The 15516-nt window shown below is 33.1% G+C and overlaps 1 protein-coding gene across 1 annotated transcript; it reads right to left on the bottom strand.

The window, feature by feature from the left end:
* Positions 1-8118: 8118 nt before the first annotated feature.
* On the bottom strand, positions 8119-9009 carry LOC139489953 (uncharacterized). The gene is made up of 2 exons (XM_071276802.1): positions 8574-9009; positions 8119-8252 (listed from the first exon to the last, which is right to left on the bottom strand). The coding sequence occupies exons 1-2, from the start codon at positions 9007-9009 to the stop codon at positions 8119-8121; spliced, it is 570 nt and encodes a 189-aa protein (XP_071132903.1).
* Between the last annotated feature and the right edge of the window lie 6507 nt (positions 9010-15516).

Raw genomic sequence — 15516 nt, 5'->3', positions numbered from 1 at the left:
CAAAGTGTCCTTATACAATATGACACAAGTGTTTTGTGCATGTAGTTTGTTTAAAAAGAAACAAGATGACAAGCGGATAATGAATGAAAGATCAATGATAATGCACATTACATAATAACAAAAATTGAAAACTAGTTGCAAAGTAAAAATAACACGAAATAGAATAGTGTTTCAAGGGAAGTAATTCAAACTTAATTCTGAGTTGATAATACAAATTTCTTGTTGAGAGTTTTGTTCTTTTATATATTTAGTTAAACTTAGTTAGTTTGTTTGTTGGTTTGTTGTTTGGTTTCTTTCTCTTTTTGTTGGGTAATCTTTTTTGTTTTATGTTTTTTTTCAACAAGCAAGCGGCATTTCTGCGGGAACCAACTTTGCTCCTCTTCTTGGTGACATGTTCCTTTTCATACGAGGTAAACTTAAAAAGAATATTCTCTAGAAGAATTAGAAGTAGCTAGTGGAATTTTTGAGTTCACGTCCTCTATTAAAAAAGATGATTCTAGCTATCAATTTCCATTCTTATGTAGCAACATTCTAGGAGCGCCTGTATTTGTGGCTTACATCTTCTAGTTGATATTATTTGATTTTCCCAAACCTTGCGTTTCCTATTATAATTTTACTGCTTTCAGGGTATCCATTTGACGTGGCTCTGTCTTTAATACTATTTATACATCCCGTCATTGTATAATTCTTCTATGGTAAACTTTTTATATCCTTTTCTTTAATTTTGCTAATATGCTAAATGTCAATAGGCCTTTTTGTATTTCTATATTACATATTCGTTTGTTTTTATAGTGATTAGGATTACAACACAATGTTGACTGCTCGGCGTTTTGCATTTGCGCCGATCTGCATTTCATTTGCGCCGATTTTTTCTTTCATTTGCGCCGATTTTTTTTTCCATTTGCGCCGATTTATTTACAGGTAAATAACAGGTAAAATTAATTACAGGTGAAATGATATAAGAAGATGTGGTATGAGTGCCAACGAGACAACTCTCCATCCAAGTATTGTTATTTTCATTTATCATTAAAGACCTCTTCCTTTAGCCAGTTGTACATATGTTATGAATTGTCAATCATAACATGTATATAACTGTTGTCTCCTGCTTAAAATCAAGAAGTGAAAACCTAAGATAAAAGCACATTGTTTATACTAAAATGACGAATTATAAATATATGTACAGCATTCAAATTCATAAAAACGGAATACATTCAAATCTTAAATCTGTTCTTTCCGAGTATGTATAGGCAACACATCTAATATATTCCTTTCTTATGATTTCGTCTCTTCTATATTTGGCGTAATTGTCGATATCGAAGGCCATCTTTTTTTGGTCTGGCATACGTACTGGTGGGGGCATTTCTAGAGTTCGCATTTTCTCACAAGTTGAATTCATCCCTTCGTTAATTTTATGGACGCCATCACGAATTGGTTGACCGTTATGGAATTTGTATACAAATTGGAAACATTGGGATAGCCATTTACCAATTGCAATGCCACTTGATTTGTCTTTATACTCTGTGCTCAGCCAATGTAAAAGTATGAACTTACCTGTAACTTACCTGTAAATCCAATTAGGAAAAAAATTAAAATCGGCGCAAATGAAAAAATGAAATCGGCGCAAATGAAAGAATGAAAAATTTCAAAATCGGCGCAAATGTCATACGCCCTGACTGCTGTACCCTTTTTTGAAATTTTTACCTATAATGTCAGTTTGTTTTGTTCACGCATCGTTGTCAATATAATGGAATTGTATGCGACTGTCATACAGGTGAGAGGTATAGCTAGCAATAAAACCAGGTTTTATTTATAATTTTCTACATAAGAAATGCCTGTACCAAGTCAGGATTACGACAGTTGTTATCCATTTGTTTGAGCTTTTAATTTTGCCATTTGATTACGGACTTTCCGTTTTGAATTTTCCACGGATTTCGGTAATTTTGTTATTTTACTATATAAACTGAAGTTGAATCCACCAGTTCGACAGTTTTAGGAACGCTATCATAAGTTTAGCGGGAGTTATGAAATAACTTGATCACATATAACCACGAAAATTTTCCAATTGTTGTAGCCACACTCCAGTCCCATTTTTTCTATTACTATGTGAAACACGACGGATGCCATGGGATGTCCTGTCCTACAACCGGAGCACATAATGTCACCCCGGATTTTATATGTTGCTGAGTCAAGTTTTTATATTGTATTTTGTAGATTTTTTCATTGTTTACTGTGAACCGCAAAAACAGGGATGATATCAGGAACTATCGTAGAGTAAGCAATACTGGTCCACTTCGCGTTTTTTAAATCGCAAATTTGGTGATAAATCCAATTTGGTTGTTTCATTTCAATGAGGAAAAGAGGATGGTATTGTGGTTAAAACAATTGAAATATTTTTTCTTGTCATATGTGAAACAGATATTACATAATCTTCAACCTCGAGATGGCGTTAGTAACATTTTCGAAGGGATGGCTTCCCCTTAATCACTTGGATAACTTAGTTTCACAGCATCATTGTAAGCAGCAACCCTCTTTTAAGGTAATCATGATAGTAAATGCAAGCTCTGGAATATCTTACCAATCGGGATATATAACCTCCATATACAAGGGCTGTTGGAATGTTGATGCATAGAAATGGAAAGTTTACATTAGGGAAGCTAACATCATTACTTTTTTGTCGTAAAGATTTGTTATCAACCGACACTCATAGTCAAATTGTAGATGTGAGTTACGGTTAAGACAGACTTGGCGATATTTATAATGTATGTTCAAGTTCGAAGGGAAATGTTCATTCCAAATAGGAACTATTTAGTGAGAGGAAATTATCTCTTTTGTAAGACGTGAAGAGAAAAGATAATTCCAGATTCTTTCATTCTTCATAAGAAGTTCTTGTATGAAATCCGCATCGCATGAATAAAGGAAGAAATCGACAAGAAGGGGATCACAATTTATTCCTGTGCTTGGGAATATCGTCGTTTGTTGAAAAAATGTCCTCCAAACGTAACAACTATGTTGTCAATCAAGAAATCTTATTAGTTTCAGAGATTTTTGGTTTTAATCATATTTTTTTTTATTACAAAATAAAATTTATTCCTTCTAAAACAAGATATAAGAACTTTTCTGACTGCCAGTCATTTTTTAGGATTTTAATATAAAATTCTCAATTTTCATATTGTAGCCTTTAATTTCTATGTTTCATAATTCATTACATTTTATATTTTCGTTCACATTCAGGACTTAATTAACATGCTTTGATATACAATTTAATTCTATATATGGTCATTGTGTGACACGTTTTACTCTGTAAACTAATTAGTGACAATTTACCTTTTTCATAATTAAATGATTTTGATTATCCTAATCAGATTAGTAATTTAACTTTATTCTTTAAGTTCTAAAAATAGAATATCTTTGACAGTGAACAATATCAACCAAATTGAGAGTTGTTTGTTATGTTTATTCTTGTCAAATTTACTTTTTGTACAAATCCTTTTTATAGATTTTATAAATTAGACTGGACTCAGGTATACACTGAACACTGACCATCGTAAATAAAAGTATTCCACCCTGAATTATTGATTTATTCGTCGCGAGTTCAAAGGTCTCAAGAGTTAGTTGTCACCAGAATTTCAGTCCCAGAGTTGTTTTCGCTATTCGAAGCATTCGTTCTTTGTGTGATCAGGTGCATCACACCGTTTCAGCAACAAGAGGCCATTCAATCTGGCCCTTGTTACACAAGGACTTGGGAATAGTAAATGAAATATTGCTGGATGAAACATGTTTGTGGGCGCTTATAAGATTCGAGCGTCACTGGTGAGTCTTTTGTAGACGAATTGCGCGTCTGACGCAAATACAAAGTTTCAATCCTGGAATCTATGATGAGTTTATTTATAACCACTTGGTCGATGTCACTGGCTGCTGGTCGGGAGTTTTAACTCTCCGAGGGTATCACCAGCTTAGTAGTCAGTCTTCTGTTTTGACATGAAATATCATTTATATAGTCATTATTATAAACTACTAGTAACTGTTTACGAAACTTTAAAAAAAATTTGAAATACTAAGGCTTTTCTACCTCAGGAATAGATTACCTAAGCTGTATTTAGCAAAACTTTTAGGTAATTTTGGTCCTTGATTCGAGCGTCACTGGTGAATCTTTTGAAGACGAAACGCGCGTCTGGCCCAAATATAAAATTTCAATCCTGGTTTATATACAGTAAAGGAAGTTCCACATCTTTATCTGTTGTTGAAATTCCCAAGGAACGTAGGTCAAATTATAGTTCATAGTCCAAGACAGAAATATGGCAATTTGTTTCTATGTATGAGGCGTTTGTTCTTGTTGCACTTCAGTGTTACTGTTTTCATTTATTTTCCTCTTATATAGTTGATGTATTTTCCTCGTTTTTTGTTTGTAACCCGGATTTATTTTCTCTCAATGTTTAATTACTTTTTAACAGAATTTACGAAATTCATTGTTTGAATACCAGTATCGCTTGATACAAGTGCGATTATGCGGGTATTTATTCTAACATTTCTACATGAAAATTAAACTAATAAAAGACAAAAAAATTTACATATGAAGTAAACATGTATCACTTTAGATCATAAAATCTAAATTTAATCGAAAAACTTCGACATAAGTGAATTTTTCTAACGAAAAATAACTAACTACGACATAGCAATTCACTCATTATACCAGACATTCTACTTTAAGTTCATAATCAATTTTGGTTTTTTATTCTGTTGTTTCTTCTGACGCATTATGTCCATATAATTGCCTAGGTAAGATGGTGGTTCTTTACCATCATTAGATCGATGCGTCTTTGAATTATAGAACTCCCGAAGCTGTCTTAGATCCTCAAGACTTTTGCTCTGGTATTTCTGTTTCCTGGCTTCTTCAGCTCTTCTCAAACTTCGAACTGGTATTGGTTTACTGTTTTTGTTCTCAGCTGCGCGCTTTTTCAACATTTCTATCATTGGCTTACCTGTCTTTACGTCGATCCTATTGGACGAAAGCCATTGTCTCAGTTTCCGGTTTTCTTCCAACAGTTTTAAATTCCTTTGCTTCTCTTGTAAAAGCGATTCACGTTCGACTTTAAGTTTATGATTATCTTTCAACAATTCTCCAGTCTTTTTACCTGATGCTTCAGATTTAATGTTCATTTCAAACACTTGTGTTTCTAGCTGATGACACTGATTTTTCCTTGTTTCTATATCCGTCAATAGAAATTTGTTTGTTGCTTTTGCTCTTTCTAATTCTTTTTTAATTTTGTCTACAGTATCTATAGTACCGCCAAATCTTGAATCTTGTTGACGTCGTAATTTTTCATTTTCAGATTTCAATTTTTCTAACTCTTTCACTAAATCTTCCATCTGTTCCAAGAATCTACCTCTTTCTTTTTCAATTTGTTCATCGATTTGTCTTTTTCTCTCTTCTTCCTCTTCAGCAAGAGTAAGTTTTTTCTTAGGTGGTTGTTTTGCATTTTTTTCTTGCTTCGGCTTCTCCTTTTCCTTCATATTCTTACTCATCGAAAACTTTTATTCTTTGAATTTATCACAGAGCGACAGGTTTCGAAAAAGTGTTAATTCCAGATGAAAATTATTCCATTTATGAAAACGAAAGTTCTAACTTTTTTTGTTATTAACTTTTATCTTTAAGATTCCACAATAAATTCCTGTCGTATACATATGTCTTCGAATGTATATTATTTCGTTTTGTGCAGTATTACAAAATGACATTCCAGGGGTTATGTAAAGGGTATTGGATAATACAAATTATGTACAACGAAGTTAAATATATCAAAACAAAAATACAGAAACCTCTCTATTGTTTTTTTTATTTTTTTAAATTTTCTAACTGTATGAGATGATGTAACCAAAGTATGCCACTTTCATTAAAATCATTGTTAAGTTTCCCTTTCCTTATTTACACGATGAGGCATTCAACGACTTTAAAACTGAATACACTAAAACTTCACAACTGGAAGAACATGAACGGAGATTGACAAAAGCTCTATTTGAAGCTACATTCATAACTGGTGAACCGTCTCTCATCATATCATTAAACAGTTGTTTTCTTTTCAACAGTATATAAGAAAAACTTATGAATAGCAAATTGAATAATCTTACATGTTAAATTATATATTTTACCACTATAGATTGATGTGAATTATGAAATTAGTAGTTATGAAAATTTAAATTATACATCTCGTCCGTAGTTCTGTTTGAGTGATGAGTTAAACTTTTATAATTCGATTTATTGTGTATGAATAACCTTTTAATAAAATCATAATGGTTTATTGTACCTAATGTATACATATGATTTTAATACTGACTTTAAAATACAGTTTTGAGAAGAGCATGTATGTGAACAAGGACAATACAAATTTGAGCATCGCTTCGCAACTTCATACATTCTTAATAACTGTTGTAATCAGCTAACAATGCAATTATTATAAAACTACTTAGAAACCAAGTTTTACTTTCTCAGACAAAGTTGGTCATAGCTTAGTTATTATAAAGCCCGGCTTTTGGTTATACTTTATGGCCTTTTTTGGTTTATTGTTTTAATAAGTTATTGATTTTCAAATATGTTGGCCTCAATCATCACGAGACATTTGTTGTCGAAATGCACATCTGGTGCAATAATCGATACTGTTCATAATGTTTTCAATAGTGAGGAGATATATTCATAAACTTCAATTTGCGCTAGTGGATTGAAATAGTCAATCTTTGTCCAAATAAATGATGAGCATGATCCAGAATTGCAACTTGCTTGTTAAATTCAATAATAAACTCATCATAGATACGAGGTTTAAAAATATATACAAAAGAAATAAAATGGTTTCTTGAATTAACTGTTTCAGCTTGGAAGCCCTTAAACCACCATTAAAAAAAAGTAAAACACGTAATGGATGAGTAAAAGGTCAATAGCAGGAAATCAAGAAGGACATAAGCAGTATTAATTAACCAGCATGAAACATACTAAGGTTGGAAGAATATAAATAATTGATCTTGCAATGGATGAAATCACTACTTATATTGTTCATACACAAAGGCAACAGTAGTATATTGCTGTTTAAAAGTCATAAATCGCTTGAGAAAAACATAATCTGGACTACAAAACAGACCAAGGAAAACACATTAACCATTAGAAGACAACAACGAAACAACAGAAACACCGGAGTGAAACAAAACTCAAACGACAATGCAACGTACAACCATATATGTAATACCCATAGACGAAATTTCATCTATGACCATGCAAGAGTTTCAAATGTGTTAATGCAACGAGTACAAACCGATGAAGCCAGACCACATTTAATGGTATATGCCTCTCTTAAGACAGGAATCAACTGGGATCCGCCTCTGGATTTTTCTTACAAGAATTTTGTGTTTTTTGACGGTATTTCCCTGTTTAATGAGGTCATCACCTCTAAAGTCTTTAAAAAATTGACATGCTACTTTACGCTGATAGCAACAGCGAGCCGTTAATATGATTGCTCAAGGGATTTGACAACACTCAATTCTACTACTCATTGAACTTCAAACATTCTATTGTTTATGGTTTCATGAATAAGGAAAACATAACTACCCCATATAGAATAACTATAATTTACGTTAATTTCAATATGTATCAACGTAGAAACAAAGTCCGTGATCCTTGTTTTTAATTGAAATTTGAAAGTCCATTTAGAACTGTAAGAAAAAACTGTCGAAAAAAAATTGGTCACTCAAGCTACCTCAAACACAGCAATAGATCCGTTACAGATGGATGTGCATTGTTTATTGCTTTACTGCTATAACTAGTAGATACCATTTAATTATACTGACATCTGCAGGAGGAAAACTTTCTCCAAGGGCAATCAGTAAGTAGACTGGCAGTTGGAACAACATCCCTAATGCCCCTCGAAATGAGGAACTTCAAAAGTCACGTCAGAAAAAAATCTCTGTGTAGTGATATTGGACATGTTTCTATGTTTTACAAATGACTGAGCTTAACCATTTGTGGTGATTAGGAAAGTAGAGGAACATAGAACAAATGTGTAAAATGGTGGTTCTTTGCGAAAATAGCATTGGAATTTTACAATAAGTTTCCGTTTCAAAACTGTTCTTTAATAGATTTTATGTACGAAGTTTGTTACCACCTTTACCAGATAAAGCTTTCTCTGATTGTAAATTGCCTTGCCACTGTTCGGCATATTTACTAAACATTTTAGACATAACAGTATTGACAACTGAGGTACTATCAACATAATCTGTAATGATACACAAATGTTCTGCATTATACTCCGAAAACGTTTTCCTTACATAAAAATTCCAATTTTTTATACACTTATGTTTTTTATTCATAATGTCTGCCCATATGAATTTTTTTCTGTTTAAACGATCAGAACTCATATTGTTCAAACGGCACCATAGTCGAATTAAGCATTGCCATTGTTTTTGAAAGATAGGTATCCACCCCATATCCCCTGCAACTGCAGCATTTGGGGTATATTTACCCACTCCAAGAAAAAATCTGCAAGCTCTATTATGGATGGTATTTACAAAAGAAAAATTTTTGCAACCCCAAATACCAGCACCATATTCAACAATTGGAAGCACCAAACTCTCATATAATTTTGAAAAGACATTATGAGTAACACCACCTAAGATTTTGCACTTGGCTATAACAAGGCCAAGTGCTCTATTTGCAGAAGCTGCAACAGCTTTAGCAGTTACATTATAATCTAAAAAATCACTTAAAACTAAACCTAAATATGTATAAGTAGTAGAATATTCAATGATATCATTCCCACATTTAAATTCAACATGTGACTTATTAACAGAAGGTGTTCTAAAATGCACAATATTACACTTTTTGGAATTAATGGTCATATAATTATCTCCACACCATATATCTGATGCCTTTAACAGAATTTGTAATTCTTTTTCATTATTTGCAAGTAAAACCACATCATCAGCATAAAGCAAAATACAAACTTTTTCATCATCAATATCAATACCACACATGATTTCAAGAATGAAACTAGGTCATTAATATATAAATTAAATAACAAGGGAGATAATGGACATCCTTGTTTAAGACCACTGTTAACATTAAACCATTCTGATAAATTGCCGTTTAATCGTACTGAACATAATATATTTGAATAAATAGACTGTATAGCAGCACAAAAATTTTCAGCCACCCCCATTACATTTAACTTGGACCATAGTATATTTCTATTGATGGTATCATATGCCTTTTTAAAATCAATAAACGCACAAAAAGTAGATTTACGAAGCTTCTTTCTGACTTCAATTATGTTTGTAAGAGAAGACAATTGGTCTATAGTGCTTCGATTTTGACGGAAACCATTTTGTTCGTCGACTAATATGTTATTGTCATCTATCCATTGCACAAGCCTTTCGTTTAAAATATTACAATAAAGCTTATAGGAAACACAAGCTAATGCAATTCCTCTGTAAGACAAGGGGTCGCGCGGATCTGTCATGTTTGCTTCAGGTATAGGATTGATAATAATTTTGTTCCATAATTCTGACGTTTTTTTCCGACTTCCATTTATCTAAAACAGCTGTCAGTTTTGAATTAACATTCCCATCTTGGTCTATGACCTCTATGGGAATTACTTACTTCCGGTTTTCCGCTACCCCAATTTTACCAATTTTTTTTCCAGAACTGCTGTTGGTTTCTTTTTGATTCCAACAACAGGTCCAACATACTAAACCAATACTTTCGCTTACATTTTTGAACCTCCCTGTCAAAATATTTTCTCTTCTGTGCATAAAACGACTTCAATTCAGAAGCACGTGAACTATTATTAAATTTATTCCACGTAATTTCGGCCTTGCACATATCAACCCATAACTTGTTTCAATAATCATTCCACCAAGGTTTTTTTATTCTATGTTTCTTGTTTGTAAGACAACTACCACCTATACATACAGTTTTACGTGTTAGTTTGTCATTCATTTCACCTTCTACAGTTTTACAATACGATGAAAATATATCATTTACACAACTTTGTTCTTGTTTAATCATATCAAACGTTTCTATAAAAGAATTAATTTCTAAATATATATAATCAGTATTCATAAAATCACATGGAGCCGCATCACGAAAGGATGTTCGGAGTATGCTAATTTACGGAAGAATTAATCTCACTTCGTACCCCGAAAATTTAACCACATAAGTGAAAATGTCACAGCTTCGAAACGAGCTATCATACATATCCAAGTTTACGATTTCTCGTTTTTTTTAATTTTATATAGATTAGACCGTTAGTTTTCCCGTTTGAATGGTTTTGCACTAGTAATTTTGGGGCCCTTTATAGCTTGTTGTTCGGTGTGAGTCAAGGCTCCGTGTTGAAGGTCGTACATTGACCTATAATGGTTTACTTTTTTTTAAATTGTTATTTCAGGGATGGAGAGTTGTCTCATTGGCACTCACACCACATCTTCCTATATCTATATGAGCTACAGGAAAATAAACGTTACCATTACCGCTTATGTAAAAACAATTGAAGATATTGACACAGTTACCCGTAAACATATAAATTAGTAAGAAATAAATAAAAGAACGGGAATTGTAGAAAGACTAGAGAACTTAGTATTGGAATTGAGAACACAGAACTTAGTATTGGAATTGAGAACACAGAACTTAGTATTGGAATTGAGAACACGCAATTAGAGGAGTAAACTGAATAGAAATATGCGACAAATTGATTTAAGTTATGGGGAGGTAAACGATTGTTGCTAAAATGGTGATATAACCCTAAGAAACCAAGGAAACAAGGGGAAATTATATCTTTATCTTACAGCAATCTTTGCTTGTTTTTAACATGCTGTAACAGCACTTAAGTAAGAATCATCTATCTTTACTTAAAAGGTAAAGTTAACTACATGTTGGATAAACTATCCCCATAGTTTAAATGTTAAGAAACTTTGTGAATCATGAAAATGTGACGAAAACTGGCCTTTTAAAATACACCACTTGACACACAACATAACTACTAGTAAGACAAAGTCGATAACCATCTTCAGTATTTTAGGAATCACCACAGTTCCATGGTCCATCATAATAAGGCTGGCATTTTCATAACTATAGAAGACAACCGTAAATCAGAAGAGATATGTGTATAACATGCAAAAATCGGCAAACCGTTTTAAAATCCGGCAATGCTACCAACTAAACATCATGAAATAATCAAAGTAAAAAGGAGGGCGAAATTGACGTATAAACTTCCAGCAAGACAATTATATAACCGGAAAAAAGATAATCCAAGATTTTTATGTACAATACAATACAAATATGTTTATTATAGTGACATTGTGTATAACAAATTATGTACAATATTGAACAAAAATCAAAATTAAACAAAAGCATTTTTATCATTCTACAGAAATTTAGACGTTATACCCTTGAATACTTGGAAAGTTTACAAGATCACTAATTATAAGCCTAGTATATATGATAAGTTGTTTTTTTAAGATTTGTTTATGTCAAGCAGGACCTATTAACCCTTCCGAAGCAACTAAGATCACCCTCGATGTTTGGTGGGATTATTGTGCTTCAAAGATATAGAATTGAGGCTACCAGATTACCGAAACCAACCGTACGTTGCATGAGGCCGAAAGTATCATTGAAACAAGGCAACAAAACCCGATCTGAAACAATGCAGTGTTCTGAGAGTGCCAGCGTAACATATTGCCACCTTCTAAATTGTCTACAACAAACAATTAAAACAGTGGCATGCGTACTTCCGAAACAAAGAAGTACGATAAACCACTAAATACCATTTAAGAAGATTTACCACCAAGTAGCCACAGCTCTGTCGTCTGGTCAACAACAGATAAAGACGATTTAGTCACTCTATAAATATCCTGCAACAGCAATGAAATACCTTGGCATTCGAATACAGCTTTTATTAAAAAATATTCAGTCGAGCCTGAACAAATTCCAAGGAATTGTCGTATCAAACACTGACACATTCTAGGAAAATCTATTGGCTTTAAGCAGCTCTTCCATTCTGGGGTCAGGAATACAATATATGAGGCAACAGAAGATATTTTTTATATCCTGTACAAATATTTGTTTTCAGTTATTACACCTTGACTATTTCTTGTAGTTTGTTGTACAGCATCAGCGTCAGGAAAATGATATACTTTGTTCATATTTCTATGCGTTGTTTAGAATCTGTCAACACAGACAACTGATAATGCCTTGGTATCAACTTATCAGAAACTTTTCAAAGTATTAAAACATCACTTGCAAACCAAAAACACATCTTAGGCTTTCTAAAACGAAATTTAAAATAGAATCAGGAATAATCATAAACCGTTTGGTATATAAAACTACAGTTATATCTTATCTAGAATATTGCTTATCAGTTTGGTGTCCTGTCCGAACATTCGAAAACAGATATGAACGGGTTTTTTTTCGGTACAAACCCGAGATTAAACCAGAAACAATAAGTGTATTATTGTGTATTATATGTCTCTGATTATCATGATTCAAGGATTTTTTTTTATAACATATACAGTTAAAAAATCTGTATTTTATTCTTTAACTAGAGGCTCTAAAGAGCCTGTGTCGCTCACCTTGGTCTATGTGACTATTAAACAAAGGAAGCAGATGGATTCATGACAAAAGTGTATTTTGGTGATGGTGATGTGTTTGTACATCTTACTTTACTGAACATCCTTGCAGCTTACAATTATCTCTATCTATAATGAACTTGGCCCAGTAGTTTCAGTGGAAAATTTTAGTAAAAATTTACAATTTTATAAAAATTGTTGAAAATTGACTATAAAGGACAATAACTCCTTAGGGGGTCAATTGACCATTTCGGTCATGTTGACTTATTTGTAAATCTTACTTTGCTGAACATTATTGCTGTTTACAGTTTATCTCTATCTATAATAATATTCAAGACAATAACCAAAAACAGCAAAATTTCCTTAAAATTACCAATTCAGGGGCAGCAACCCAACAACGGGTTGTCCGATTCATTTGAAAATTTCGGGGCAGATAGATCTTGACCTGATAAACAATTTAACCCTGTCAGATTTGCTCTAAACGCTTTGGTTTTTGAGTTATTAGCCAAAAACTGCATTTTACCCCTATGTTCTATTTTTAGCCATGGCGGCCATCTTGGTTGGATGGCCAGGTCATCGGACACATTTTTTAAACTAGATACCCCAGAGATGATTGTGGATAAGTTTGGATTAATTTGGCCCATCAGTTTCAGAGGAGAAGATTTTTGTAAAAGATTACTAAGATTTACGAAAAATGGTTAAAAATTGACTTTAAAGGGCAATAACTCCTATATGGGTCAACTGACCATTTCGGTCATGTTGACTTATTTGTAAATCTTACTTTGCTGAACATTATTGCTGTTTACAGTTTATTTCTATCTATAATAATTTTCAAGATAATAACCAAAAACAGTAAAATTTCCTTAAAATTACCAATTCAGGGGCATCAACCCAACAACAGGTTGTCAGATTCATCTGAAAATTTCAGGGTAAATAGATCTTGACCTGATAAACAATTTTACCAATTGTCAGATTTGCTCTAAATGCTTTGGTTTTTAAGTTATAAGCCAAAAACTGCATTTTACCCCTATGTTCTATTTTTAGCCGTGGCGGCCATCTTGGTTGGTTGGCCGGGTCACCGGACACATTTTTTAAACTAGATACCCCAAAGATAATTGTGGCCAAGTTTGGATAAATTTGGCCTAGTAGTTTCAGAGGAGAAGATTTTTGTAAAAGATTACTAAGATTTACGAAAAATGGTTAAAAATTGACTATAAAGGGCAATAACTCCTATATGGGTCAACTGACCATTTCGGTCATGTTGACTTATTTGTAGATCTTACTTTGCTGAACATTATTGCTGTTTACAGTTTATCTCTATCTATAATAATATTCAAGATAATAACCATATAACGGCAAAATTTCCTTAAAATTGCCAATTCAGGGGCAGCAACCCAACAACCGGTTGTCCGATTCGTCTGAAAATTTCAGGGCAGATAGATCTTGACTTAATAAACAATTTAACCCCCTGTCAGATTTGCTCTAAATGGTTCGGTTTCAGAGTTATAAGCCAAAAACTGCATTTTACCCCTATGTTCTATTTTTAGCCATGGCGGCCATCTTGGTTGGTTGGCCGGGTAACCGAACACATTTTTTAAACTAGATACCCCAATGATGATTGTGGCCAAGTTTGGTTAAATTTGGCCCAGTAGTTTCAGAGGAGAAGATTTTTGTAAAAGTTAACGACGACGGACGACGGACGACGGACGACGCCGGACGACGGACGCCGGACGCCAAGTGATGAGAAAAGCTCACTTGGCCCTTCGGGCCAGGTGAGCTAAAAATGCATTCATGTAATATTAGACTAACTGATTTTATAATTAATTGCAACTGCAGGTTTAGCCATGATATAATTTCATTGCAACAAATGGATGCCGTCAATATTTTTATTTTGTTTATTTCTTGTAATAAATTCTTACTACTTACTGATTTACTAATCAATGTTTTAAAAAAATCATATGTGTCTTAAATATTGGCAGCTGTTTTCCTATTTAACTATACGTCTGGTATATCAATAATTATTTTATTCTTTTATGTTGACAGTGTACATTATCGTAGTACTTTTCAAATTTAAATATCAAATTTCACTCTTTCCAAAGAACCTACAAAATAACCAATTCATTACTTAGTATTTTAAATGCTGGTTCCGGCAACTTAGCATTTCTTTAGAAATAGGCTATTTTACCGGCTTGAATTTAACATATTTTAATCAGAGACGGCAAAATAGCCACTGTCTATTAATTTTTTGTGTACAATCAACTCCGGAAATTCGGAGCTTTTCCGGAAGCACCTGTCTGATTCCGCCTTTTAAACAACTTCCTTGGTAAACAAAGCGGTTGTTTCAACACCTGTAAACAAAAAATTTCGAAATGCATGTAATAATTCTAGAAAAGAAATGTCAAAACTAAGGTGAGTTGAAGAAATAACCATCGTTACACGGGAAAGATTAATTTGTATTTAAATAATATCCAGCTCTAATGACAAGGCAAGTTGGAAAAATTGGTGCCTATGGTGTTCCCATTTTTTAACCTTTGCCGGTTTACCAAAATTATACACCATTCAACATGCACAAATAGGAAAATAAAAGAAAAGCATATACATTCATTTTTGTTTTTAATGTAAGAACATACATGGTAACCGTTAATGACTGCAATTTACTATGTAGCCTGATTTATTTATTATCATTTGTACATGTTTACAATTGCAATCTAATATTAGTAATAATTAATACCCTATTTGAAATTGGAAACTGAGCTGTGTTTTGGTGTCAGGTAGTTAGGTATCAGGTCTGTTCGCGCCCAATACACTTTCGCACCCTACACGTTTGCACCTCGCACGTTCGGGTATCAGGTCCGTTCGCGCCCAATATACTTTCGCACCCTACACGTTCGCACCTCGCACGTTCGAGTTGAATAATTG

This window comes from Mytilus edulis, chromosome 9 (assembly GCF_963676685.1).
Source record: "Mytilus edulis chromosome 9, xbMytEdul2.2, whole genome shotgun sequence".
Taxonomy (NCBI): domain Eukaryota; kingdom Metazoa; phylum Mollusca; class Bivalvia; order Mytilida; family Mytilidae; genus Mytilus; species Mytilus edulis.
This window is presented reverse-complemented; position numbering and strand designations above follow the sequence as displayed.

What these genes read in the sequence shown, in the direction of transcription:
- LOC139489953 (XM_071276802.1), bottom strand. Translation starts at nt 9,009, where the DNA reads ATGTGTGGTATTGATATTGATGATGAAAAAGTTTGTATTTTGCTTTAT. An exon ending in AATTGTTGAATATGGTGCTG is followed by an intron (nt 8,253 to 8,573) that starts GTATTTGGGGTT and finishes GTATCATTACAG; the next exon opens with ATTATGTTGATAGTACCTCA.